The sequence below is a fragment of the Crinia signifera genome, chromosome 7 (assembly GCF_055691185.1).
Source record: "Crinia signifera chromosome 7, ASM5569118v1, whole genome shotgun sequence".
Lineage (NCBI taxonomy): Eukaryota > Metazoa > Chordata > Amphibia > Anura > Myobatrachidae > Crinia > Crinia signifera.
In genome coordinates, this window is record NC_139223.1 from 88,106,867 (window position 1) to 88,133,733 (window position 26,867).

Genomic DNA, 26,867 nt, shown 5'->3' on the forward strand with positions numbered 1-26,867 from the left:
CTAAATCTTATGTGCAGCCTGGAGCCGTACGGAGGGAGCAGGGGGGGCTGCTGTCAGCGGGAGCACCGCAGGGAAGCCGGGCAGGAGAAGATGCTGCCGGGCAGCGGCGCAGCGCCAGCATCGGAAGCTGAGGACTTAAAAAAAAACCGCATACAATGAAAAGGAATCAGTGATTGGCTAAGAAAGGTCTCAGCCTATCAGTGGCTGCCCATTCATTTGTATGGTCCTAGTCCTCTGCTCCCGCCACTAGCACTGAGCCGCTGCCCAGCAGCATCTTCTCCTGCCAAGCTCCCTGGTCCCCTGCGCCACCTCCTCTGCTCCCGCTCTGACAGCAGCGGCTTCCTCCCCTGCCTGGCTCCCTCCGCTCAGCTCTCTGGTCATGGGCATCCCCTCATTGCTGTCCCCCGCTCCCTGGTCCCCTCGGCGGCGTCCGCCACCTGCACAACTCGTGTGTGACCCCCGCGGGGAGCTGCCAGGATGATAGGTCGGCCTAATGTATGGGGGCCTTAAGTCTTATTCTGTACATACTATATCAATACATCTATCAAACTTTTAAAGCTAGTTTTATCATTAGAGCAATCAAATGAATTTTAAGGTCTTAGCGAGTATAATACATAAAATCACTTTAATGTATTTTGTAATGAGCAGTAGAATAGTATTGGAATCACAAAATGTACATTAAAACTTTACTGTAGATTTCTTTACATAGTGCTGGGAAATCATAGATTTTTTTTCTTGCCCATTAAAGAGGGCAGGCTGCAGAGAATTTTAAACGGTAATAAATCCTTTTTCTGTAGAAGAATAGCAAGCCAGGAGAGAACAGACTAGTGAATGCGATCACAGTTCACATTTTTTGTTGTTACTATCCTTGATTCATATTAGGCTTCCTACTGGCATGGACATTTTTGGTCTTCAGAGAATTACACTTGGCATACTAAGCATCCTTTAGCTTCCTCTCCTTTTTAGCTCTTGCTGCCATGAGAGAAAAGAATATTTTAGGGGCCAGAGCCCTCAGGTATACAGCCAATGTAGGCACCAGTCCAGCCACAAGAACCTCTTTACTCCTTTCCCCTACAGCGTTAAAGACAATTTTTGCCACCTCTTCTGCTGATCTGCCTTCAGCGGTGGTCTTATCCATTACTACAAAAAAAGGGAAATCATTCATTAGAAAACAATGATATACAAAATCAAAATACAGTGCAGAGCAGAAGAACAGTGTACAAAAAGTATTAGGTTCTGGTGAAACATTGTGTATACACAGTAAGAAACTTTATTTTTTTTTAGCATTAGGTAAATATCTGGTATGGCTTCAAATGGATGCTATGATCAAAAGTACACCTTGTTACGTTCATGAGTAAGTCAGTAGGGGGAGGGAAATCGGTTGATGTAATACTGCTGGATTTCGCAAAAGCTTTTGACACGGTGCCTCATAAAAAGTTATTAATGACACTAGGTAATTTAGGGTTAGGAGATAAATTTTGTAATTGATTAAAAACTGGTTGCACAATTGGGGACAGAGAGTGGTGGTAAATGGCATACATTCCAGTTGGGGTAAGGGCCAAAGTTGAGTCCCACAAGGTTCAATATTGGGACCCACCTTGTTTAATATATTCATGAAATTGGAAGTGACATAGTGAGTAAATTGCAATATTTGCGAACGGCACGAAATGGAGTAAGAAAATTAACTCAGGAGAGGATGTGGAAACACTACAAAGTGACTTAAATAAACTGGAAAGGTGGGTTGAAAAGTGCAAATTGCAGTTTAATGTTGAAAAATGTAAAGTAATTCATTATGGGAACAAAAATGAACAAGCTACTTATAGGCTAAATGGAAATTTTATAGGGAATTCTGCTGTAGAGAAGGACTTGGGGGTCATCATAGATAAAAAATTGAGTAATAGTGCACACTGCTCAAGTGCAGCAGCAAAAGCAAACTGGCATGCATTAAAAGGGGAATGGATTCAAGGGATGCCAATGTGATAGTGCCTCTCTACAAGGCATTGGTGAGACCAAACGTGCAATATTGTGGTCAGTTCTGGGCACCGTACCTTAAAAAGGACATAAATGAATTAGAACAGGTACAGAGAAGGGCAAATAAACTAGTAAAAGTTCTCAAATCACTAGAATACAAAGATAGGTTAACCAGGCTGAATATGTTTTTACTGGAGAAACAGAGGTTGAGAGGTTATATGATTAGTATGTTCAATTACAGGATTGGCAATCATATGGAACCGGGAGATTATTTGTTCACTAAGAGGCCTATATTTAGGACACACCGGCATGTACTGAGGCTTGAGGAAAATTAATTCCATACTGAATTAAGAAGAGGATTCTTCACCATTGGAGCAAATTCTGGAACTCATTGCCGGTGGGGGTGATTACAGCAACTTCTGTTAATGAATTTAAATAAAAAAACTGGATACATTTTTGGCCACCAAGGGAATCCTATAGATATGACTTACTCAAAGTCAGTAGTTACAAGTTAGATAGGTTGAAGTTAATGGACTAACATCTTTTTTAAGCCTTAATTACTAAGTTACTATTACTGATTAAGAGATTATTCAGTTTATTCATTTATTTGCACCACTTGTAAATCTATATAGATCAACAAAGCAACAGTTTGAGCAAGGCCCTTGCTTATTTCAGTAACCCAGAGCAGTCCATCAACATATGCTTTGCCAAGTTTGGCCTGTAAGGTTAAAAAAAAAAAAAAAAAAAAAAGCAGGCCTGACCCTAATCAGATGATTGGGATGAGCTAGAATGACAAATCTGAGCCAGGTTTCCATGCACAAATTAAGTTCCAGACCTCACTATTGCTCTTTTGAATGGATGGATGCAAATCCCGTCAGGTTCTAGAACCTAATGGAAAGCTTTTACAGAAAAGTGTTGAAATAGGCCCTTTGCAAAAGATCCCAGTTCCTGTACTTTGCCCAAGAGATAATGGTTTTGTTTGCCAGCACCCAATAAACTGCATATAGAATATATAGCATTTATTATAAACAATGCTTTAAGCTAGTGAAGCAACCCAAGAAGAGCTAGGACCGGCACTCAGGGTCTTGGACAAATAAGAAGAAGTGGAGACACTAAAATCTTTTGTCTCCCCGCTTCTTCTTATTTGTCCAAGACCCTGAGTGCCGGTCCTCTGCTTTGCCCAAGAGATAATGGTTTTGTTTGCCAGCACCTAATAAACTGCAGGACCGGCACTCAGGGTCTTGGACAAATAAGAAGAAGTGTGTGTGTGTGTGTGTGTGTGTGTGTGTGTGTGTGTGTGTGTGTGTGTGTGTGTGTGTGTGTGTGTGTGTGTGTGTGTGTGTGTATGATAGATATATCTATATATAGATAAACACACACACACACGCTACTGCTATTTGATATAACAACTGATGAATGGGAAGATACTTAAAGTTCACGTGCCTGCCTATTTCCTTCTACAATGTATATTGAAATATCATTAAATATTTTCCACAGAACTTATTTAGCACTCCACAGACGCAATCAACTGTGCATAACGGTTATAGAGGTAAGAATCCCACGGCTGATTTGTAGCATTATCTTTGCCAATGCCTCCTAAATCAGGGTTTGTGACTGCAGCTTAAGACCTTTGCAGATGCTTCCTTGGTTAACTTGTTTTTGAGATTCTCACTGCTAACTCCCGTAGGTAGATGATCACTCATGGATGTTGCTGCTGCTGCTGTTAACCTACTACAGTATGTCTCATCCGCCCTATTGATTTTAACCCCTTCCGTGGCAGTCCCGGAAATTTTCCGGGCCAAGCTGCGGTGCCGCAGCGGGCAGTCCCGGAAAATTTCCGGGCATGCCACAAATCTACAGGTGTGCGCCAGTGGTGCCTACAGGTGTGCGCCACTAGCGCATCACCTCAGCAGCGACCCTCACTAGGCCGCTCCCTCCCCACCTCCACTGTTGTGCCCCCCCCCCCCCATACCTTCGCTCCGGCGATCGTTCGCCGGAGCTCCCCTGCCGCCGCCATTACTGTGGGAGAGATGGCGGCAGGCTCGGGGATTTACGGCACAGCTCGGGGGACTCAGATCGCTCGGGTGTTTAGGCGTCTGAGTCCTCCTGAGCCTAGCCGAGCCTGCCGCTTGCTGCCTGCTAGTGTGCTGCTATGACTGGCAGCGGCCGCAGCGGCAGGGGAGCTCCGCTGTAGATCGCTGGAGCGGAGGGGCTGGGGGGGGGGGGGGTCACAGGAGGGGAGGGGGGGGAGCACTAGGACTCCTCTAACCCATCAGTGGATGGTTTTTCTGGGACAGGAAAAACCTGTCCTATTTAGGTACTCCTGCCCCAGAAAAACCCACCACTGAAGGGGTTAAGGCCAAACTTTTTTTTTCAATCTCTTTCAATCAAACTGTAAAAAAGTGGTTCTTGACAAGGAATTTCAGGTTAAAAGTGATTTTCTCTATATGTGGGAAAGCTATATTGACAGGCGATTTTCAAAAAATCTAATTGATACAAGTTTATGTTATGCCTCCTGGTATCTGCACAGGAGGTACAGAAGCTGGTAATTAGTCTATTTTGTTAAACAATTTATTTGTGGCTGCTTGTTACACTGTAGGGGACTCCCCAGGGTCAGGTGAGAAAAGAGATTTTCATTCTTCGTTGTTTTTAGTTCAGTGTTTTGATTTGACAGGCTAAATTTTTCCTCTGCTGAGAAATTCTGCAGTACTTGTGATAATGAATGTGAATAGTGTCTACCTTACAAATTGACCTCTGTAATAAATCTGTATTTTTTCCATTGCGCTCTGCTGTGAAATTCTGTTTTCAACTGTCAATTTGTGTTTATATTGTTTATCTGGAACATTGTCTATTGGTACAGTAGCTCTGTATTATGGGTTTGGGTTTTCTTTCTTTCCACAGATGTAAACCTTCAATAAAATAAAGCAAGATTGTGTCACTCAGTGCTCAAGAAATTCAGCGGTCACATTCTGAGCGCTGAATTTCGTTAAACAACTAAAAGAAAATGTCTACCTCCATATTTGGACCCATCATCAGTTAGCGCATTCAGCGACAGGTTAGTTTGAATATATCCAGGGTTTATCAAAGTGACCGCTATGTCATGTGGTGCCATCTCGGCTCGTAGACAGTCAAAAAAGGCTTGTGTAGCATGTTTGGAGGCTGAATCTGTTAAGAGAAGAAAAAAAAATGCAACTTAATTAAGAGCTTGAAGTGTTCGTTTATACTGTAGATAGTTTAATATAAACTTATTTTTTCTTTAACATGAAAAATGATCACCATTTTTCCACACTTTTCCCAATTCATAGGTAATAACCATGAAAAAAAGAAAAACATACCATCTATATATTATATTAAACTTGTTTATTTAAAAAATAATAGATTTTTGCTCTCTGCCAGCATTGGTAATCTTGTTTATTTATATTTACTTCTAACGGGACTGGCAATCGCCCTACCAGCCGCTGTTGATTGCTGACTGCGCACCTCCCAAATTCTTTGTATGTTATTTACTGAAAAGGATAGAGCCATACCTAGCAAATTAGACCTGCCCCTACTACAACCTGCACAGTGCCACTGCCAAATGTGGGAAATCTTTATGCCCCACCCTGTATATCTGAGCATGGCAAAGCATTCAAGAGGTTGTGATCACAGCAGACGATGAGAGAGGGAAGCAGTGATCAGGGGCAAGGCAGCTGTTGACAGAACAGAGAGGGTGGGACAGAGGACTTGGAAGGTGAGTGGGAGGAGTTTGAACTTTTTAATTCACTCAACTGGCTCCTTGAGATGAACAAAACAAAGTGAGGTAGCAATGAGTGTGAAATGAGGCTGGCAATGGAGCAAAGGATGGATTAAAAATGAGATAGGTAGGATAGCAGTATGCCAAAAAAAGTAGGTTACAATAATCAATGTTGCGGATTATAAAAGTACGGTTGACAGTTTTAGTGAATTCCAGGGACAGAAAGGATGTGATCATTGAAATATTACAAAGTGAAGAGTGACAGATTTGGGAGAGAAACTGAAAATAGGATATGCCGACGTTACCCTTGATTTGAAAGGAAGGAAGTCATAATTGTAATACACACTGTACCACCAGAAAGAGATAATATATACTGCTAGTGCATACACAGCATGGCAGCTGTAACACACAGCCATACATTACCACAGCCGTGTGTGGTACACAGCCATATATGGTAATTATCATCATCATCATGAATGGCTGGGAGGTAGTGTGTGGTATAGCCATTGAGAATATGACATCCAGGCAACTATTAGTGTCAGTATTTCAAAATAATATGGTGACAGTCTGTGCAAATTTTTTTCCCTAGACTAGAGATGGGTATACCTTGACAGGAGACTATAACCAGGCAAAGAAACGGCATTTCAGCAGCAGTACAGACTGCACGCTGTCAATATGGTGCAGCAACTAGTTGACTCTAATGAAGAAGCAGGTGGACTTATAGGTGGGACCTGGGGCATTACTCAAGGAAGCAGGTTATACACAAGGGCCTGATACACTGCGTCCGGTCCTTGTGCACAACAGTACTCACACACAGCCGGAAATATAAATACATACATGCATATATATAATTTCCTCTATTGCACAGATGTATGCAAAAGATTGGATCAGCACATCCCCTAAATGTGATAAACAGAGGTTTTAAAAGAAATAAAGAAGCATGATACTCATCTTCTCATAACAGGCTTATTCACTACCAAAAAAATACAGAGTGGAAGCAGCATATTTCAACAGCCATAGAGCCAAGCATGTACCCTGACAGGCCGTTTCGGCGTCCTTTTCAAAGGGTAACCAAACAATGCGGGGATCTAGATGGTATATATAAAGCAGTGGAATTTACCAAAACTCACCTACGACAGGTACACAGCAATGCCCTCCCGTCCATGCTGCAGCCTGCAACACGCCGCCACTCCCACCCGCAGCGTCATCCTCCTCTATCCGGAACACAAGAACCGGAAGTGGAACCAGGGATGCGGGTCTCTGGTGTGGGGAGCGGTTTAGGCTAGCGCACAGACCAGACATGGTCAGCGGTATATATATACATCTGGGGGTAATGAACGGTCACACTGCCGAGACAGCCGGGCATGCATATATTCATATACATGCCTGGCTGTGTCACAGCAGCACGGCCACCCATTACCCCCAGGAATTTAATTTTTGTACCCCATTTTGGTAATTTACCCCTGGTCCCTGACGCCTGGTGTAGTTCATCTATAGGTCATTCATGAGGAGATATATGGCAGACAGAATTCTGGTAATACGGGGAGAAAACAAATGAGGAGAAGTCGTGCAAAAAGCTGTAAATTGGAACCTCATCAGCATAGTGGTGGCAATGGAGGCCAAATGAAATGATAAACATTCTGAGTTAAAAAGGTACAGCAGTAGAAGAGAAAATAACCAAACACAGGTTCTTGGAAAACAAGGAAGAAGTACAATAGGGAAACTTAGAGAAATACACGGTGAACCATCAGAATATGGTGCCACAAGGTGATGGAGTGGCTGGTGAGAGGTCAGGGAGAAATGAGAAAAGAAGTCATATTTAGATTTAGCAAATGATTTCCCTGGTTAGATGAAAACCAGATTTGAGTGTGTTTAGGAGAGGATAGAAACAAGACTTTGGTGGCTTATAAGTGGTGCCCTATTTGTAATCCTTATAACATCAACCCTCTTTGATCCTTAGTTCTTTGCAAGGATATTCTTATGCCTATCCCAAGCATGTTTATATATGAAAAAAAGGTGCTCTTCCCTCTGCAGCTGGTGGCGGCCAGCGGATGGCATTTGGTAAAATAAAAAACACATTCAAAAGAATCGGAGACTGTCCATTCTTTTGAATGGGTTTTTCTTTTCTTTATTCTCCTACCTCCCACCTTCATACCGAACCCTCCTCCCCCCTGGCCTAATGCTAGTGCTCCCCACATACTTACATAAGGGGTGCCAGCACCACAGATTCTGAAGCTGACATTTTCAACAATGGCGATAATCGGGATGCCGTCATCAGTATTGTCGCTGCGGGCATCCCGCCTGCTGAGAAGCTGACCACATCCCCCCACAATATATTGTTCCTTGTTTTACTCTTAACGTCAAGTACTGGAAAAAATTCTGTTAATTAAATGAATACAGCTTACAGAACCTAGTGATCTGGGAAGGTACATTTGATGTACTTACATGCAGATCTGTAAGGAATGCTTATTTTTCCTTGAACACTACTGATTGCAACGATATGTCCTTTTTTATTCTTGATCATTGATGGTAGAAGAGCTTAAACAAACAAAAACAAAGTATTTCAACTCATGCGTGGGCATGCACTACACTATGGTAGTATAATATAATATATACTGTACATAATATTGTTTTTTATAATCATATTGTGTGTTAGAATCTCCATGTTTAAACACCTTGTTGTTTAGTGTATTTCTTAAGCATAACAAGTAGGGGTGCAACAAATATATAGTAATTCAAATATCAGAAAAGCAAACTTGGTATTTGTAAAACATGGAGACTCATCTCACTAATTACATTATAGGACATAAGGGGTATTCAGTACTGACAACCTATCAGATTGGCGTAAATATAGGTCAATTTCAACAAGAATAGGTCAAATTTACATTAAAAAATTCGGTACTTGTGGAGTATCACGGCTCCCACGACCTTCATCGTATGCTGATTGTATGCACTGAAATGCATCAGAATGCATTGAAATGTGTATTAATCTTGTGAAATGCCCCCAAATGCCATTTTTCATAGTGCACCACCCCCACTATCAACGTGAACCCGAAGCGTGGCGAGCGCAGCGGTACGCGTCCTACGACCTTTTCATACCCCCACTATCCACGTTGGCGTGGAGTTGAGAATAGTGGGTACTTGTGGAGTATCACGGCTCCCATCGTATGGCATTGTATGCCATATGTAGTGGCATACGATGGCATACGATGCGATGCTTTACCGATTTTTGAGCATTTTTGCTCAAAAATCGTATGCCATCGCATGGCATCGTATGCCATATGTAGTGGCATACGATGCGATACGATACGATGTTTTACCGATTTTTGAGCATTTTAGCTCAAAAATCGTATGCGATCGCATCGGATGCCATACGATGGCATCCGATGCGATGGCACCCGATTTTGCACTGAAATGCATCAGAATGCATTGAAATGTGTATTAAAGTAGTGAAATGCCCCCAAATGCCATTTTTCATACTGCACCACCACCACTATCAACTTCAACCCGAAGCGTGGCGAGCGCAGCGAGCCCGCGAGGGGCGGCGGTACGCGTCCTACGACCTTTTCATACCCCCACTATCCACGTCGGCGTGGAGTTGAGAATAGTGTGGCGAGCGCAGCGAGCCCGAAGGGTGGCGAGCCCCGCGGATACCTGTGAAGCCCGCGAGGGGACGCGGATACCTGTGAAGGTATCCGCGTGCGCTCGCCACGCTTCGGGCTCGGTGGCTCGCTACACTATTCTATTCTCAACTCCACGCCGACGTGGATAGTGGGGGTATGAAAAGGTCGTAGGACGCGTACCGCCGCCGCTCGCCACGCTTCGGGTTCACGTTGATAGTGGGGGTGGTGCACTATGAAAAATGGCATTTGGGGGCATTTCACAAGTTTAATACACATTTCAATGCATTCTGATGCATTTCAGTGCAAAATCGGGTGCCATCGCATCGCATCGGATGCCATCGTATGGCATCCAATGCGATCGCATACGATTTTTGAGCTAAAATGCTCAAAAATCGGTAAAACATCGTATGGCATCGTATGGCATACGATGCCATACGATGGGAGCCGTGATACTCCACAAGTACCAAAAATTCAATGTGTTCCAATCTACAGACTGCCAGAAACATTTCAAAAGTCGAAAAAAGAAGTGGTTTGGTGAATGCACGTCCTTTTTTGTCAGAAAACAGCCAATAATGTGACAATTTAGCGACCATTTCCAACAATGCTCAGTCAAATCGGTACTTGTTTCCTAGCACGGCCACAACGATCATGATCGTGGGCATCGTGAGGAAAAATCGGGGCCATCTCATGCACTAAAAAATCGGGTGCGATGGTACCGACGCCCGCGATTTCCCCATAGGGAACAATGTTAAATGCCTCAATTTACCCGCGATGCCCCCGATTTCCCATAGGAATCAATGTTAAATGGCTCAATTTACCCAAATCATCATAGGGAACAACAATGGTAAATGGGCCAGAAAACCCCAAAAACACCCCTGAACAGTGAAATGTCCCCCCAAAAGTAGTTTACGCCACCCCACAATCAACGCGAACCCGAAGCGTGGCGAGCGCAGCGAGCCCGCGCGGGGCGGCGGTACGCGTCCTCCGACCTTTTCATACCCCCACTATCCACGTCGGCGTGGAGTTGAGAATAGAATAGTGTGGCGAGCACAGCGAGCCACCGAGCCCGAAGCGTGGCGAGCCCCGCAAGGGGACGCGGATACCTGTGAAGCCCGCGAAGGGACGCGTTTACCTGTGAAGGTATCCGCGTCCGCTCGCCACGCTTCGGGCTCGGTGCGCTCGCCACACTATTCTATTCTCAACTCCACGCCGACGTGGATAGTGGGGGTATGAAAAGGTCGGAGGACGCGTACCGCCGCGCTCGCCACGCTTCGGGTTCGCGTTGATCGTGGGGTGGCGTCAACTACTTTTGTGGGGACATTTCACTGTTCAGGGGTGTTTTTGGGGGTTTCTGGCCCATTTACCATTGTTCCCTATGATGATTTTGTGAAATTGAGGCATTTAACATTGTTTCCTATGGGAAATCGGTGGCATCGCGGGTAAATTGAGGCATTAAACATTGTTTCCTATGGGAAATCGGGGGCATCGCGTCTGGACCATTTAAGCCTTTTTTAGCCGCATACGACGCGACCGACGCGATTTTGACTTTTTTCATTGCATTTCAATGGGAAAATCGGGGGCATCGCGTCGGTCGCGTCGCAGACCACTAAAAATGACACCCGCGATTGTGGCCGTGCTAGGAAACGAGTACCGTCAAATCTGCAGAGATTAAATGGGTCCTGCATAATATTTCTCACTATTGGAAATAGCTGACTATTGGAATGAATATTCTCCCAATTCTTGCCTCCGCCCACATTTTAAAAATGTGCTTGTAGGTTAATTGGCCTGGAATCTCCACTGAACAATATTATATGTTAAGCTCTAGAAATAGTATGTGTGCTCCATAAAGAACGGTTGTATAAACAATATTACCGCAGCCCAAATGAAAAATATATCACTGATCTGTTCAGTTTGAACATAAAGCCATATCAATACGTAAAGACAAACAGATTATGTTTACTCACCTTTAGTTAAAGCCACTGGTCCAAAATAGTTTGTATCCATAATCATTCTGTCCACGCTAACTTTCGTGTTTAGAATAGTGCCACGATAACTGATTCCAGCGTTGTTAATGAGAATGTCCACATTTCCCACAAGATGAAGAATTTCTTTAGCTGCACTGGCTACAGTCTCTACATCAGAGAGGTCAAATATTGCCATATGTGGTTTATGACGCTATAGAAAAAACAAAGATGGTTTATTAGAAAGGAATCACATTGGCAGGATGTTATCATGCAGTTAGTATTTTGAAAGTATTTGTTTTGGAAACCAACCCTCTTCGACCAATTATATATGCATCCCTTTACTCCCAAACAAAGAACAGGTGGCCTCAATCCAGGGGATTGTAACATTATACAAATCAGAACTATTATTATGTGGTTTTTATGTTACTATGGGGCTAGCGATCAAATCTGCATTATGACCGGTGAGGCTCTGCGCTAACCTGCGATGTTCCTCTTGTGCTGCGATCGCATCGCAGTTCGATGTGATTCCTAGTGCAGGCAGAGGATAATATGCACCTCTTTCTGCATTTGCATTGCTTAGGTAACTTATACAATAAACTACTGCAAGCAGCTGATCATAAGCAATCCAAGCTAAATCAGGCCCAATATCCAAACGTATTTGTAATTATTTTGTATGGTTTTAATATATACACATCCCTCAAAATATCATTTAGGATAGTGGTTACCTTGCTAAATTACATCTCTATAGTGTGCTAGTTTTCCCTTGTGATGTCAGCAGGCACAATGCAGCTTTCTCTTTGCAATGCGATTTGGATGTCATACAAGTTCCCAAAATCACATCCCAGGATGTGATTAGAATGACAAGTTGTGGGGGTACCCCAATGACCTGAGTGGCTACACCACTAGGCGGTGGTAGCATACATGGTTCACAGGTAACCTGTGACTGTGAAGCTGGTATGAACTTAGTGCTGCATACCATACAGGTCTGTTTCTTCACCATGATGAAGCTGCACCTCTACCACACAATAGCACAACACACACACACTGCACTCAAACTGATATTTGTACACAGTATGAGGGTCTATAGACTCTGTGTGTTAGAGACTATGCAGAGTGTAAAAAGAAGGTGCTTAATATGCCAGTGGGGTAGGAAAAACAGAACTATTTGGGGGACCAGTACACCCTATAGCCTTAGCTCACGGATTAGAGAGAGCTGGTATGGAATACACACAGTGCAAATACAATGCTATGTAGCGCTGCAGCGCTAAATAGCTTTCAACTTGCTGTCTCTGCCGCTGACAAGAATCAGGATCCACCACGCCGCTGAGGAGCTGTAATGGCGACCACAGGGAGCATGAAGAAGCAGGAAACATTAAGAAAGCACGTCCAGCAGAGCCTGGTCCAGCTCTGAGTGAAGCCCCACCCCCTTTACACAGAGCTGGCACTTCCATAAGATTATACTGGCGTAACAGCGTTTTTTTAACATGCAAAACTACATGACTAGCCCTGGTGGTCAATCGGCTATCACCTGCACCAGTGTGGTTGGGGGGGGGGGTTTCGTGCGGTCCCTGCGTGAGGGCCAACGCTACTACCGCCCGCCATTTTGCCACACAAACCCTAAAGGGGACTCCGACACGTACTCACCAACGATGTCTTCAGACCTGTGCCAGGGGTGTGCAGCAGCTGGGGGGCTCGCTCGCTCAGCGCAGTGCTGGCGGTGAGAAGTCCCACTCAGGACAAAGTCCTGCAGCAGGGTCAGCTCTGAGCCTTGAAAAGCCGGTGACTGACCCTTCCCCTGGCTCCCCCGGAGCAGGTCAGCTGCTAAGGTCTCAAGCAGCGCCCCGAAATAATAAACTAAAATAAAGTTGAAGAAAAAATGCCTGGAGCATCCAGAAGCACTGCCTCTCCTGAGGAACATTTTTCTAAACTGACTAGTGGAGGGAGATAGAGGGGAGGAGCCCGTGCACCCACACTGAAGGTTTTAATGTGCCTGTCTCTCCTGCGGAGGATCTCTATCCCCAAAGTATTGAACACAAATCCCATTGGACGGTAGAGAAAAATATTTAAATTAAATACCGCCCATACAGGGTATAAAATGTAACTTTTCAACACTACCATCTCAGATTTTCATGAAATTTGGTAGGATGATAGACAAGTCATTTTCATGTGTAGAATTTTAGCCCTTAGCTTAGGGCTGGGCAACACCGGCCCTCCAGATGTTGATGAACTACACATCCCAGGATGCTTTGCATTAGTTTTGCTATGTGGCCATGCTGAAACTGATGCAAGGCATGCTGGAATGTGTAGCTCATTAACATCTGGTGTTGCCCAGCCCTGCCTTCGCTACACAAGGTGCTCATGCAACACTGTTGAGTACATGACAACAAATGTAAGTTTTATGCAGGGGCGTAACTAGATATAGCCCCATAGCAAAAGGTTGTAAGAAACCCCTATTTAGCAACTGATGGCGATAAATGTATGTAAAACATTTTAGACTGTAAATATGGGCCCCCTTCAGCTCTAGGCCCCATAACAGCTGTGCCCCTTACACCTATGGTAATTACGCCCTTGGCTTTATGCTTGCGAGGTCAACTAAAACAGATCAAATGTTGCTATATTTGTGGAAGAACTTTCATTGTGATCTTGTTTTAAAGCTATGGGATCATATTCCTGTTGTGTTTGATAAAAGCCAATGTTATGATGGTGTCATACTGTATAAGATTAACCGATTCAGACCTGATCATTAATTTGACAAATCAAAGTGGACTGCAAGGAGAACGCCGCTGCCCAGACAGAAAAAGTAACTGCCCTTTGCTAAATTTGCGAGGGGGGGTTTAGCGGCACTCCAAGCTCCTTGGCAGAATGTACAGGTGAAATACAATGATGCGGTGCCCGTCCAGGGTCAGCGCTAGGCTGGCGGTATACACAGGGGGGGTTGCGGCGGCACTCGCGAAGAAAAAAGAAACCACACCAGGCGGATAACTTCACCAACGTTTCGAGGCTAAGATGCCTCTTTATCAAGGTGCTCACAAAAATCTGTTTGAAGTTTTTGTGAGCACCTTGATAAAGAGGCATCTTAGCCTCGAAACGTTGGTGAAGTTATCCGCCTGGTGTGGTTTCTTTTCCCTTTGCTAAATTGTGAGAAAATTGCAAATGGATTGCTATCCCCTAGCAAATCCAGTCCCAATCTCTTCTGGTCTTCTGGTACCAGTTACTCCCCCCAGCAACGACCAGCACGTGGGCGGACCCAAACAAGGCAGTGGAGTGCTAACCAAGCCAAAAGCCACCTGCACGACTAACAAACGTCCCTGGGGTGACTATTTGTGTTCTTTATTGCCAATCTGGCCGAGGCCAGCATCTCCGAATGAGATTAGTTTTATTATATTTTAAATTACTTTCATATTTTAGTGATCAGGTCTGAATCATGTCCTTGTATCACAATGCATAAGCTGCAGCCAGACTGAGAAGAGCTCAGAGGGAGACGCTAATAGACAAATATGAACTTGCCAGTTGCATGGTTAGTGTAGGAAGGGTGCAACTGCCATACTAGATTTTTTTTTTTTTTTTTGCTCCTCTTCACAAAAGCTTCTAATAATGAAAATTGTACAGTACAATAAAATCTCTTTGATATAACATACTTTATGTAAAAATAAATAAACATACTTTTTTTTAGATATTCAAGGTCAAAGTCACATTATGTGTCCTTGAAAGCTAGAAAATATTGAAATATAAAATGAATGCTCTGTACACAGTACAATCCAGCAGGAGATTTTGACTATATAGTCAAAATCGCATGCAGATCGCACAAATTTTTTAGCTTGCGATCCCGATGTGCGCTCCCGTGACAGCACAAATCGAAACCCAGATAGACAGGGCAGCAATGACTATATAGTGCATATCGAATGTATATAGCATGAATTATATGTAAAAAGTACAGAGTTAGCAAAGATTGTATAGCACTCGAATCTTAAGTCGAATAGCAAGGGAATCTCACAGTGTGTACACACCATAATCTTCAAAACTCATGATTTTTTGTTGTTGTTGACATTACAAGCATACATTTTACAAGTTTTGTCATGTTTGCATGAACACCATGTATAACTGAGGGGTAAAATTTTACAGCAGATGAGTGACGGGGTGGTCGGCTTTTCACAGTGTACTGCTATGGAAAGCCGCCCACCCCTGGCAAAATCGCTTTAATGGGCGAAAAGCGCTTAGTGTGTATGGACCTTTAGACTTCAATGGCTGTTAAATACCAAACAGGTAATTTCAGTATACTGTGCTTTATTTTGCTTTCCTTTTTGTGAAAAAATGTGAAAACATTCAATTTAGGTCATCTGGGTAACCAAACTGATTGTGTTACTCTATGAAATGAAGTACTCACAAGAAGAAATACATGGGGATTACTAAATGTGAGTGGAAATGTGATGATCTAGCTCTGGGACCCCATCAGACAATAAAAATAATTACAGGACCCCAGCAAGTTACTGCAGAAGGTCATCACATCACACGTGTAGTCAGCAGACAGCACATACATGGCAGCATTGTGGAGGCACAAAATGATGGGAGGAGCCTAAAATAACAGACAACTCAGATTTTTCAGACTCCTTGAATCACTGACTGAGATTAAAAAAAAGTCATCAGCCTGATGGTCAGCAACATGGAGTCCGCGACCCCATGCTCAGAAGGTCAGGACCCGCTGATCTAGCGGTTAATTGAAATAAGGAATATCTGAAATAATAGTCGCACACACACCTGACCGGATCCTTTCCGCATCTGGCTTAGTTCATTGATCAGATCCTTCAGTCTTTCTTCATTGCGCCCACATAGCACAAGCCTCGCACCAGCTTTATAAAATACTTTTGCACATTCTAAATGGAAAAGGAGATTAGTGTGGTGGAAAATTTTTCTTACATAGCTACAAACTATGGGTTGGAGAGAAATGCACTTTAAAATGTCAGTTACCCCTTACAGCTCACTGATACTATCTTACCATATATTGCAGGTTATAAGATATTGAAGCTATATAACCTCTTCTGCTAAATCTATTTATTTACAGTTTCTTATATAGCGCAGCAGATTCCGCTGCGCTTTACAATAGTAGACAGTGAAAAAACAAACTGGGTAACAACAGACAGACTTGGAGGTAGGATAGCCCTGCTGCAAGCTTACAATCTATAAGGATATAGGAGGGATATAGGAGGGAAACACAAGGACAGGCACCAGTAATAGCATAGCAGTCCCACTAAGTTACAAGTCCAGAAGGGAAGCTATATAATACATAAGTGCCTCAGAGGGTCATGCGTGTAGAACTTAAATATGATAGGCTTGCCTGAAGAGGTGAGTTTCCAGGGAACACTTGAAAGTTTGGAGGCTAGCGGAGAGTCTTATTGTGCGTGGAAGGGCATTCCATAGGATGGGAGCAGCCCGATGAAAGTCCTGTAATAGTGAATGGGAGCTAGTGATCCGTGCAGAAGAGAGACGCAGAGCGGAGTGGTCAAGATGGGACATATTTCGTGATAAGTAAGAAGATATATGCTGGTGCAGTATGGTTAATAGCTTTATATGTGAGTAGAAGTGTTTTATATTGAATACGGAAAGATACAGGCAACCAATGGAGGGACTGGCAGAGCGGATCAGCAGACAATGAGCGTCTTGCAAGGAAGATCAGCCTAGCAGCAGCATTTAAAATGGATTGCAGTGGTGAGAGTCTGTTCCTGGGAAGACCAGTTAGGAGACTATTGCAATAAACAATGTGGGATATAATGAGTGCATGGATAAGAGATTTAGTAGTGACTTGTGTAAGATACGGTCGTATTTTGGATATGTTTTTTAGATGCATGTAACATGAATTGGAGACAGATTGAATGTGGGGAAGAAAGGACAGTTTAGAGTCGAGGATGACCCCTAAGCAACAAGCTTGTGGGGTAGGATAGATTGTCGAGTTGTCAACAGCGATGGAGATATCAGGATGGTAACTGTTCTTAGTTGGCGGGAATATAAGTAATTCCGTTTTGGAAATATTGAGTTGGAGTTGGCGAGAAGACATCCAAGATGAGATGGCAGAGAGGCATTCAGAGACTCGGCCCAAAACCACTGGTGACAACTCTGGGGTTGATAGATTTGAGCATCATCCACATACAAGTAATACTGAAATCCGAAAGAGCTTAGTTTGCCAACAGAGGAAGTATAGATTGAGAAAAGTAGAGGACCTAAGACTGAGCCTTGCGGAACTCCGACTGACAGAGGTAGTGAAGAGGAAGTAGAGTCAGAGAAGCAAACACAGAAAGAGCGATCAGATAGGTAAGATGTGAACCAGGAAAGGGCTGTATCATTAAGACCTAGGGAGTGTAGTGTTTGTAGGAGAAGAGTGTGAGCCACAGTGTCAAATGCAGAAGAAAGATCTAGAAGAATAAGTAGTAAGTAATGGCCTTTAGACTTAGCAGTTACCAGATCATTCACCACTTTAGTCAGTGCTGTCTAAATGGAGTGTTGGGAGCGAAAGCCTGACTGAAGCGGGTCTAAAAGGGTGTGAGAGTTAAGAAAGTTTGTGAGGCGAGAGTAGACAAGTCTCTCCAGTAGCTTGGAGAGGCATGGGAGCTGAGAGATAGGACGATAGTTAGAGAGAGAGTTAGGGTCAGAATTGTGTTTTTTCAGAATCGGAGTAATCACTGCATGTTTGTGCAGAGAAGGAAAAGTACCAGTACCAAGAGAGATTGCAGATTTTACTTAAGGTTGGAATAAGCACAGGCGATAGATTTAATGACTTGTGCAGGTATTGGATCAAGAGGAGAGGTAGTAGAGTAGGAGGATAAGAAGAGTGTGGATACTTCCTTTTCATTTGTGGACTCAAATGAAGAGAAAGTGCCAGAGGGTTCAGGTGGGGAAGAAAGAGGGTTAGAGTTTGTGGAAGAGCATACCATTTCATCTCGGATGTTATCTATCTTGTCCTTAAAGTAGGAGGCAAGTTCTTGTGCACTGATGGTAGCCGGTGGGGGAGGGTACAGAAGAGATTTAAATGTGTTAAAAAGTCGCTTAGGGTTGGTGGTATGAGTAGAGATGAGAGATTGGTAGTATGTTTGTTTGGCAGTGTCCAAAGCATTGCAGTAGGAGTGGTAGCTAGTCTTATATGTGAGGAAATCAGTCATATTACGAGATTTGCGCCATTGGCGTTCTACATTACGTGACTGATTTCGTAGTTGTCTTGTTGTTTTGGAGTGCCACGGTTGGCATCTAAGCCTACGTGGGGTGTAATGGGTAGCTGAAGCCACTACATCAAGGACTGTTTCAAGAGTCTGGTAGAGGTGGGAAACAGCAGAGAGTCAGGAGAGGTAAATGTAGAAATTATTGAGAGCTGTCGTTGCAGGGAGGTGGAAAGTTGTGGAAAATTAATAGCATTAGTATTTCTGCGGGTTAGAGTAAATAAGATGCATAAGGGGGCAGTGCCGATGGTATAATGGTTAGCATTACTGTCTCACATCACTGAGGTCATGGGTTTGATTCCCACCATGTCCCTAACTGTGCAGAGTTTGTATATTCTCCCCATGCTTATGTGGGGTTCCTCCGGGTACTCCCGTCTCTTCCCACATTCCAACAATATACTGATAGGTTAACATGCACTCATGCTGCAGCACTGCTTTGTATGAGTGCTTGTTGTGACAGGCACAACACCCCTTGCCCTAACCGATTACCTTTGCCCAGACCAGATGTAGCACCTGTGATGACCACTGCAGCATCCTGGATATAGGCACTGCTGCGCAGCTTTTGCAAGACTTTGAAAAGGCTGTAGATACCAACACTTCCCAAGAGGACAGGAATGATGACCCATGAAGTCAGGTCCATTAGCTTAAGCTTGGAGTAAGTAATGTTCTTCCTAACAAATACAAAACAAAACAAAAAAAGTTATTTGTTCAAAAGTTATATAATACTTTGTGTGCAATTGTGATTTGAAGGTTCGTAATTTAAAAACTTGTGCACATCCCAAATGCAGTGCAGCTGAAATGCTTTTCAAATTGCAGAGATAACTGTAACCCAAAAGTAAATGCAGACAGCAGATCTTACACCACAGAGTAAATCTTAGCATTAAATTAAAAAATGAAAAAGAAAAAAAAAGGAGCACCTCCAAGAGCAATACAATAAAAAACATACAGATGATATGGCATCTAAATGTGCAACAGCATTTTACCAAATTAATAACAAACAACAACAATTATGCTTATCTGTGCCATATGAAGAACTTTACCAGACCACAGTTCCTTGGCCATATCCTTCTTTACTTACGTGTAGAATATCTCAAATGTTGTAGATAGAATACAGCATAATCCAAGTTAATAGATCTTTGTACCAGCAAACATAAAAAATGCATGTATAAAAATAAAACTATGGCGCTTTTGTCCGATTTTCAGGAAGTGAGGAACCAAACTCACTTTCTGTAAGAGGTGAGATTGTATACAACACCTACATCCATGTACTACTATTGTGGTGCTGACATTTATCAGCATTAATCACTAGTTAAGGTATCCAAGACATACAGTAACACACACTTTCAAGGGGGTCTAAATAAAGACCTGTAAGGCAGAATCCAGACATCTGTTGCTAATCCCTGTCCCTGTGTAGCCAAGTGTCCTTACCTATGGCCCTGCTACAAGATTTACTTAATTTGCGATAATCATTCTCAGATAGCAGAACCTTTACCAAGTTACAGATCTTTAGCAAGAACACATATTTGATTTGCAGACCCTCCCTCGGACCAGTATTGAACTAGTGCACTAATGGATAAGATTTTGTGGAGTATTTTACATACAGCTGTACCTGTGCAGTACTGGACAACTCTAGGATTAGTAATACTACCTCATACTACAGTATTGTGTAGCTTTAAAATTGCAAGGTATTGTACACAAAAATCTGTTAGCAAACACTGTTTTACGTTACCACTTCTGTCACCTCTTGCTTGGGGAGTCTGACCAGTTTCAAAGCTACTTAGTCCTCTATTCTGTGCCTACACAAAGACTTCTGACAGGAATGTGACAGCACCATAGACTGGTACACAGCATCTTAAAGTAAAAAAGATCTTAGCCGCAAAGTCCATTAAGAAATAAAACGTACTTAAAGTTTATTTCTTTTGCCTGAGTGCTGCACAGCAGCCTGTCTACCACTTCCAATGATCTTTAAACAAGGGCAGACTAATTTAAAATAGAAAATGGCAGCATGCCAACAGTCAATCTCCACAAAGGCCTCCAACAACACATCACTGGGAAAGAGTTCTGCATTATCACTGACCTAAAGGCTTAAGAACTAAGAACTATGAAATATTACATTTTACAGTTCAGGGTAGTACAGAACAATAATTTAAATGTTTCTCTGATTCCAAGGGGAGAACTGTTTCATAATATGTATTGTTACAAGGGATTGTCATTTGTATAACATCGCATTCTCACTGAATGTTGATTTCTGAGTAGACACCAACAGGTGTACAAATAACAGACTAGCTAAAAACCCACATGTACTAGGGTTTATTTTAGCAGCAGTGATCACGCTCAGTGAAATAAATGTGTAGGTCCTGGGGACCCCTAACTTTAAAAAGTTGGGGTCCTACGCATACCTTCGAACATGACCGTCTCCAGGAGGGACACAATACTCTATTCCTGAACTTTCCTCTTAATTTATGGATTGCCATCACCTGTGTGGAAACACCTTTCTTATCTATTAACCTGTTTAAAACAGGTGATGGCAGACATAAATTAAGAGGGAAGTTCAAAAAAGAGGATTTTGGGTACTTACCGATAAATCCATTTCTCTGAATCAGCAGGTGACACTGGAACTCACATTGGGGTTTAGAGCTGGGACAGCTGGGAGCTAGGCACTACTAATTTGATTAGGGAAGGCTGGCTCCTCCCCTCTAAGCCCAATCAGCCCCCAGTTAGGAAATTGTCCTACTAGAGGAGATGGTAATAGTAAATCGTTCATTGAGACAACAACATTCATCAAATCATACTATAAAAGTAACCGAACTTGCACGAAAGAACACAAAAGGCAGGAAAAACTCCAGAGCTGGGAGGGTGTCCAGTGTCACCTGCTGATTCAGAGAAATGGATTTATCGGTAAGTACCCAAAATCCTCTTTTCTCTATCATGCAGCAGGTGACACTGGAACTCACATTGGGGAGGTTCCAAAGACCATGCCCCGGGTGGGAGAGCTCTGTGGATCCTGCAACACCAGACGACCAAAAGTCGTAGATGAAGAGGCAAACGTATCAAACTGGTAAAAGCGAACAAACGTGTTCACTGACGACCACGTGGCCGCCCTACAGAGCTGAGAAGCCGTGGCTCCCCTCTGAGCGGCCCAGGATGTACTCACCGATCTCGTGGAATGTGCCTTCACCGTAGAAGGCGGCGACTTCCCTGCCTGCACATACGCCTGTGCAATGGTCAGACGTATCCACCTGGCCAAAGTCTGTTTCGACGCCGGCCATCCTCTGCGGAAAGCGTCATATAGAACAAAAAGACAATCAGACTTTCTGATAGATGAAGTCCGTGCCACGTAAATCCTCAGAGCCCGAACAACATCCAAAGTAGACTGAGAAGAAGAATCACTCCGAAAGGCAGGAACCACGATAGGCTGATTCACGTGGTATTTTGACACCACCTTCGGAAGAAAAGACGGATGTGTACGCAACTCCGCTCTATCCTCATGGAGTATAAGAAACGGAGCCTTACAAGATAAAGCGCTCAGCTCAGACACTTGGCGGGCTGAAGCTAGAGCCAGTAGTAGAACTGTCTTCCAAACGAGGAACTTTAAAAGGTACCTCCTCTAAAGGCTCAAAAGTCCTGGACTGGAGGAAAGAAAGGACCAAGGCTAAGTCCCAAGGAGGTGTTGGTGGGACAAACGGAGGCTGGACCCGTACAACTCCTTGAAGGAAAGTCTGGATCTCAGGAATGAGTGCTACCTTCCTCTGAAAAAGAATGGATAGCGCCGAGATCTGCACCTTCAGAGATGCCAAACGCAGACCAGCGTCCAAGCCCCTCTGGAGGAACAACAACATCCTGGACAACTTAAAAGTTCAGAAAGGCCAACCCTGAGATCTGCACCAGTCCGCATAGGCACGCCAGATGTGATGATAGTGAGCCGCGGAGGATGGCTTACGAGCCCTCAACATAGTCAGAATGACTGAACTTGGAATTCCCTTCGCCCTTAACACTTCGGTCTCAAGAGCCACGCCGTCAAATGGAGGGACGACAACTTCTGATGGTGGAACGGACCCTGTTGAAGAAGGTCGTGCAGCTGGGGAAGAGGAAATGGTTCGTCCGCCAGAAGCTGCTGAATGTCGGAGAACCAACTTCTGCGCGGCCAACATGGGGCAATGAGAATTGCCTGGACGGATTCTCTTTTCAACCTCTTTAGAACCTGACCCAGAAGTGGAAGAGGAGGAAACAGGTACACGAACCTGAATGTCCACGGCATTGCTAGGGCGTCGGTCCCTATGGCGTAAGGATCTCCTGTCCTTGCCACATATCTTGGAAGCTAAAGGTTTTTTCGGGATGCCATCAGATCCATCTCGGGAGTCCACCAACGATCCGTGAGCTCCCGAAACACCTCGGGATGTAGAGTCCACTCTCCTGGATGGAGATCCTCTCTGCTGAGAGTCTGCCTCCACGTTCTCTACTCCCGGAATGAACACGGCAGTAAGAATCACCTGCCTGCTTTCTGCCCATTGCAGAATCTTGGATACCTCTGCCATGGCCATCCTGCTTCTCGTGCCCCCGTCGGTTCACATAGGCAACCGCTGTGGCGTTGTCTGCTTGAATCTTTATTGGTCTTCCCTGAAGATAATCCTGTGCTGCTAGCAAGGCGTTGTAAATTGCCCTTAGCTCCAACACGTTGATGGATAACTGACTCTCTCTGAAGTCCCATCTCCCCTGCAGACGAAGACCGAGCACCACTGCTCCCCAACCCCTCAGACTTGCGTCTGAGGTTAGGAGAATCCAGTCCCAGATGGCAAATCTTCGCCCCTGTCTGAGGTGCTCTGAGTGAAGCCACCAGAGTAAGGCCTGACGAGCCCGGGCTGAAAGCCGAACCAGTCTGTGTAGAGACAGATGCGACCCCGCTCCCTTCCTTAGGAGATCCAGCTGGAAAGGTCTGGAATGGAACCTTCCCCACGTTACCGCTGGGAAGGAAGCCACCATCTTTCCCAAGAGCTGAACACACAAGTGAAGCTGAACTCGACGCGGTTGCAGAACCCTGCGGGTCATCGCTGTTATGGAACTGATCTTGTCCTCCGGTAGGAACACTCTCTGAACCGAAGTGTCCAACCAGAGTCCCAAAAAAAGAATCCTCTTGGAAGGAGTCAGAGTGGACTTCTTGAAATTTAGGAACCAACCCAGGCTGACGAGAGTCCGAACCGTCAGATGCGCGTGTTCCTCCAGTAATTCCACCGACGACGCCTTGATGAGCAGATCGTCCAGATATGGAATTATGGTCACCCCCTGATGTCGTAGAGAGGCGATAATGACTGACAGAGTCTTTGTGAAAACTCTGGGAGCCGATGATAACCCAAAAGGCAGGGCCCTGAATTGAAAGTGATCCTTCCCTATGGCAAACCCTAGGTAAGCCTGGTGAGGCTTCCAAATGGGAACATGAAGGTAGGCATCCTTGATGTCCAATGATAGCATGAACTCGTTCGGTTCCAAGGATGCAATGACAGAGTGAATCGACTCCATCTTGAAAGGTTGGTATGATACCAATAGATTCAGGGACTTGAGATTTAGGATGGGTCTGACTGACCCGTCTGGCTTGGGCACTGCAAAAAGATTTGAGTAGTACCCCTTGCCTCTCTGTGTCGACGGAACCGGGATGATAACCTGAGACTTCAGCAAGATATCTATCGCCCCCTGAAGAGCCAACCTCTTGTCCTGAGACACGGGAAGAGCCGTGGTGAAGAAACGTGTGGGGGGAGGAAGGTCGAACTGGATTCGAAAACCGTCCGAAATGAGCCTGCGAACCCAAGGGTCCTCCGAAAGGGATAACCACTGGGTTCTGAAGTCCAACAGGAGAGCTCTGAGGGAAGGAATGCTGACTTCCCCCCAGTGGCCTGCGAAATCCACTTATCAAGCTCCGGTCCAAACAGGATGTCTCCTGTGAACGGAAGCCCTTCTACTGCTCTCTTGGACTCGGCATCTGCCTGCCAAGAACGCAGCCACAATGCTCTCCTTGCGGAAATGGTGTTGGCCGAAATACGAGCAGATATAAGCAAAATATCCTTCGCCGCGTCACCCAAAAAGGCTGCAGACTCCTTTATGTGCTCTGCTAATTGACCAATCTCATCCCGAGACATACCTGAATCCAAACCCTCTAGGATCATTTCTGCCCATCTAGCATTTGCCTTGTTTACCCAGGCCGATACTATGGCAGGTCTAAGCTGGGCACCCGCCGCCATGTAAATGGTCTTTAGGGTGGCCTCTAGCTTGCGGTCCGATGGATCCTTCAAAGAAGAAGCTCCCGGAACCGGCAATGTCGTCTTCTTGGATAACCTGGACACAGACGCGTCCACTGGAGGCGGAGTCTCCCACTTGCCTAAAGCAGCTGGATCAAAAGGATATAACGATGGAAAATGTCTAGGCATCTGAAAACGCTTATCCGGGTTCCTCCAGGCTGCTAAAAGTTGATCCTGGTTTGGACAAGGAAAAACAATAGCAGACCTCGTTGTCAGACCAAACAGGTCCAATTCCTGCGGTTGAGGAGCAGGGTCCTCAGGTAAATTAAGAACCTGCTTCACTGCAATAATAAGGGCCTCAATACCCCCAGAAGTAAGCTCCGGTTCAACAGGATCATCCTGCACCTCCTCCCACTCTCCTTCCTCCATTTCTTTAAACGGAGGCTCCTCGTCAGAATCATCCGACTGAAACGCAGCCTGTAACGGCCGCTTCTGGCTAACAGAAGCCTGTTTCTGGGTCCTATTCATTGAAGAAGCTAAGGACTCCACAGACTTAGCCAGGGTTGAGGCCCACGCTGGTTCAGCCCTGCGTGACTCTGCCAATTCCGCCGATAATTTGGACATATTCCCTGCTAGCAGGGAAGCCCAGTTAGGAGCAGTGGGCTCGTCTATCAAAGACCCCGTAAGGGAGGCAGAACAGACCTGACAAAGCGTTGGTTTGCCATCTGCAGAGTATTGAGCAAATTTGATGTTACAAGAAGTGTAAATGAATGCCTTCTTGGAAGCCTTGGTGCCTGACCTGCCCGTCATGCTCCCCGCGCAAGTCAGGTCCACACAACCTCTTGCGCCCTCCACACACACACACACCACACTAAAGACACCAGGGGCTGCGGGACCTGGAGGGAAACAAGCTTCGACACCCCAGAATTCACCCCTAAACATCTACCCACAAGGGGTTAACAGGAGTTGCTGGCTGCAGTAGTCCTATGGAATAGGAAAAGAGCAGCCTTTTACACATAGCAACAATTGTCTGTGTGTGTAGCGCATAGCAAAGGGCCGCACCGTGCCCGCCTCAGGCTTAAAGCCTAAACATTACATCACCCCCTCCCCAGCAGCGTCTGTAACAGCGCCGCAGCGCGCACCTCTCACTCGCGCCCAGCGCTCCGCTGACCGCCCGCTCGACTCCCGCACACCCCAGCCCCTACAAACACTAGGACAGGGGAACCAGAGCAGGAGAGCCGGCAGAGAACAGCGCTGCAGCGGCGGCGCGAATTCCAAGATGGCGGCGCCGCGATGCTGCACGTGAAAACGGCAGCAGTTAGGAGGGGGACAAAAAAGCATAGTACTTACCCTGAGGCTGCTACCGCTTGAGTGGCTGGCAGACCCTTTGTAGCATAGGGCTGGCAGGAGCACAAAACGTCTGGGCAGGCACCTTTAGAGAGGCCCTGACCGACAACCTGGTTCAGAACCAGGGGCGCAGGAGACCCGGACCCAAGCTTTTAAAATGAGTAAGGTAAGGGCTCTGTATTCACAGTGTAGATAGTAGAAAAACGAACAACCTGCAGGAGCAGGTAGAATGGTGACCAGCTCCCTGAGCACAATTTTCTAACTGGGGGCTGATTGGGCTTAGAGGGGAGGAGCCAGCCTTCCCTAATCAAATTAGTAGTGCCTAGCTCCCAGCTGTCCCAGCTCTAAACCCCAATGTGAGTTCCAGTGTCACCTGCTGCATGATAGAGAAACAGAGCATAAGGTACCTGGAGGGTCATTTTGGGAGGTATGCTACGCCCACATTATGCCCCCCCCCGCATATAGCATCAGACCACCCCTACACATGCACCATAGATAAGACAGAAAGGGGGGGTGAGAAGTGTAAATAGCAGTTGGGGGCAGTACTGGGGCCAGTGTCGTGCTGGGCCGGGGGGCAGGGTGCCGTGTGCCCCCCCAGGCCAGTACAATTTCAGCATCCTGGGGGGTGTATGGCCGTGACACTTACCCAGCTGCTGTGCTGCTGCTCTCAGAGACTCATGGCCAGCACTGTGTGTGTGGTGAGAATATGTGACAGCCCCTAAGAGCAGCAGCAGGACAGGAGGCTGTCACGTGTCCCAGGATTCTCAGTGGCCTCAGCAGCAGTGGGAGGTGGCCTCCAC

At 45.1% G+C, this 26,867-nt stretch overlaps 1 protein-coding gene across 2 annotated transcripts in view; it reads right to left on the bottom strand.

Annotated features, from left to right (window-relative positions):
• Nucleotides 1-606: 606 nt before the first annotated feature.
• Nucleotides 607-26,867, bottom strand: part of DHRS7B (dehydrogenase/reductase 7B) — a 37,859-nt gene continuing 11,598 nt past the window's right edge. For both annotated transcript variants that reach the window (XM_083153457.1, XM_083153458.1), the window contains 6 exons: nucleotides 18,983-19,164; nucleotides 16,047-16,162; nucleotides 11,292-11,502; nucleotides 8,150-8,242; nucleotides 4,984-5,136; nucleotides 607-1,140 (listed from right to left, as the gene is read on the bottom strand). In XM_083153457.1, the coding sequence (XP_083009583.1) occupies nucleotides 935-1,140; nucleotides 4,984-5,136; nucleotides 8,150-8,242; nucleotides 11,292-11,502; nucleotides 16,047-16,162; nucleotides 18,983-19,164 (961 nt within the window). In that variant the 3' untranslated portion in view covers nucleotides 607-934. The remainder of the gene's footprint in view (nucleotides 1,141-4,983; nucleotides 5,137-8,149; nucleotides 8,243-11,291; nucleotides 11,503-16,046; nucleotides 16,163-18,982; nucleotides 19,165-26,867) is intronic.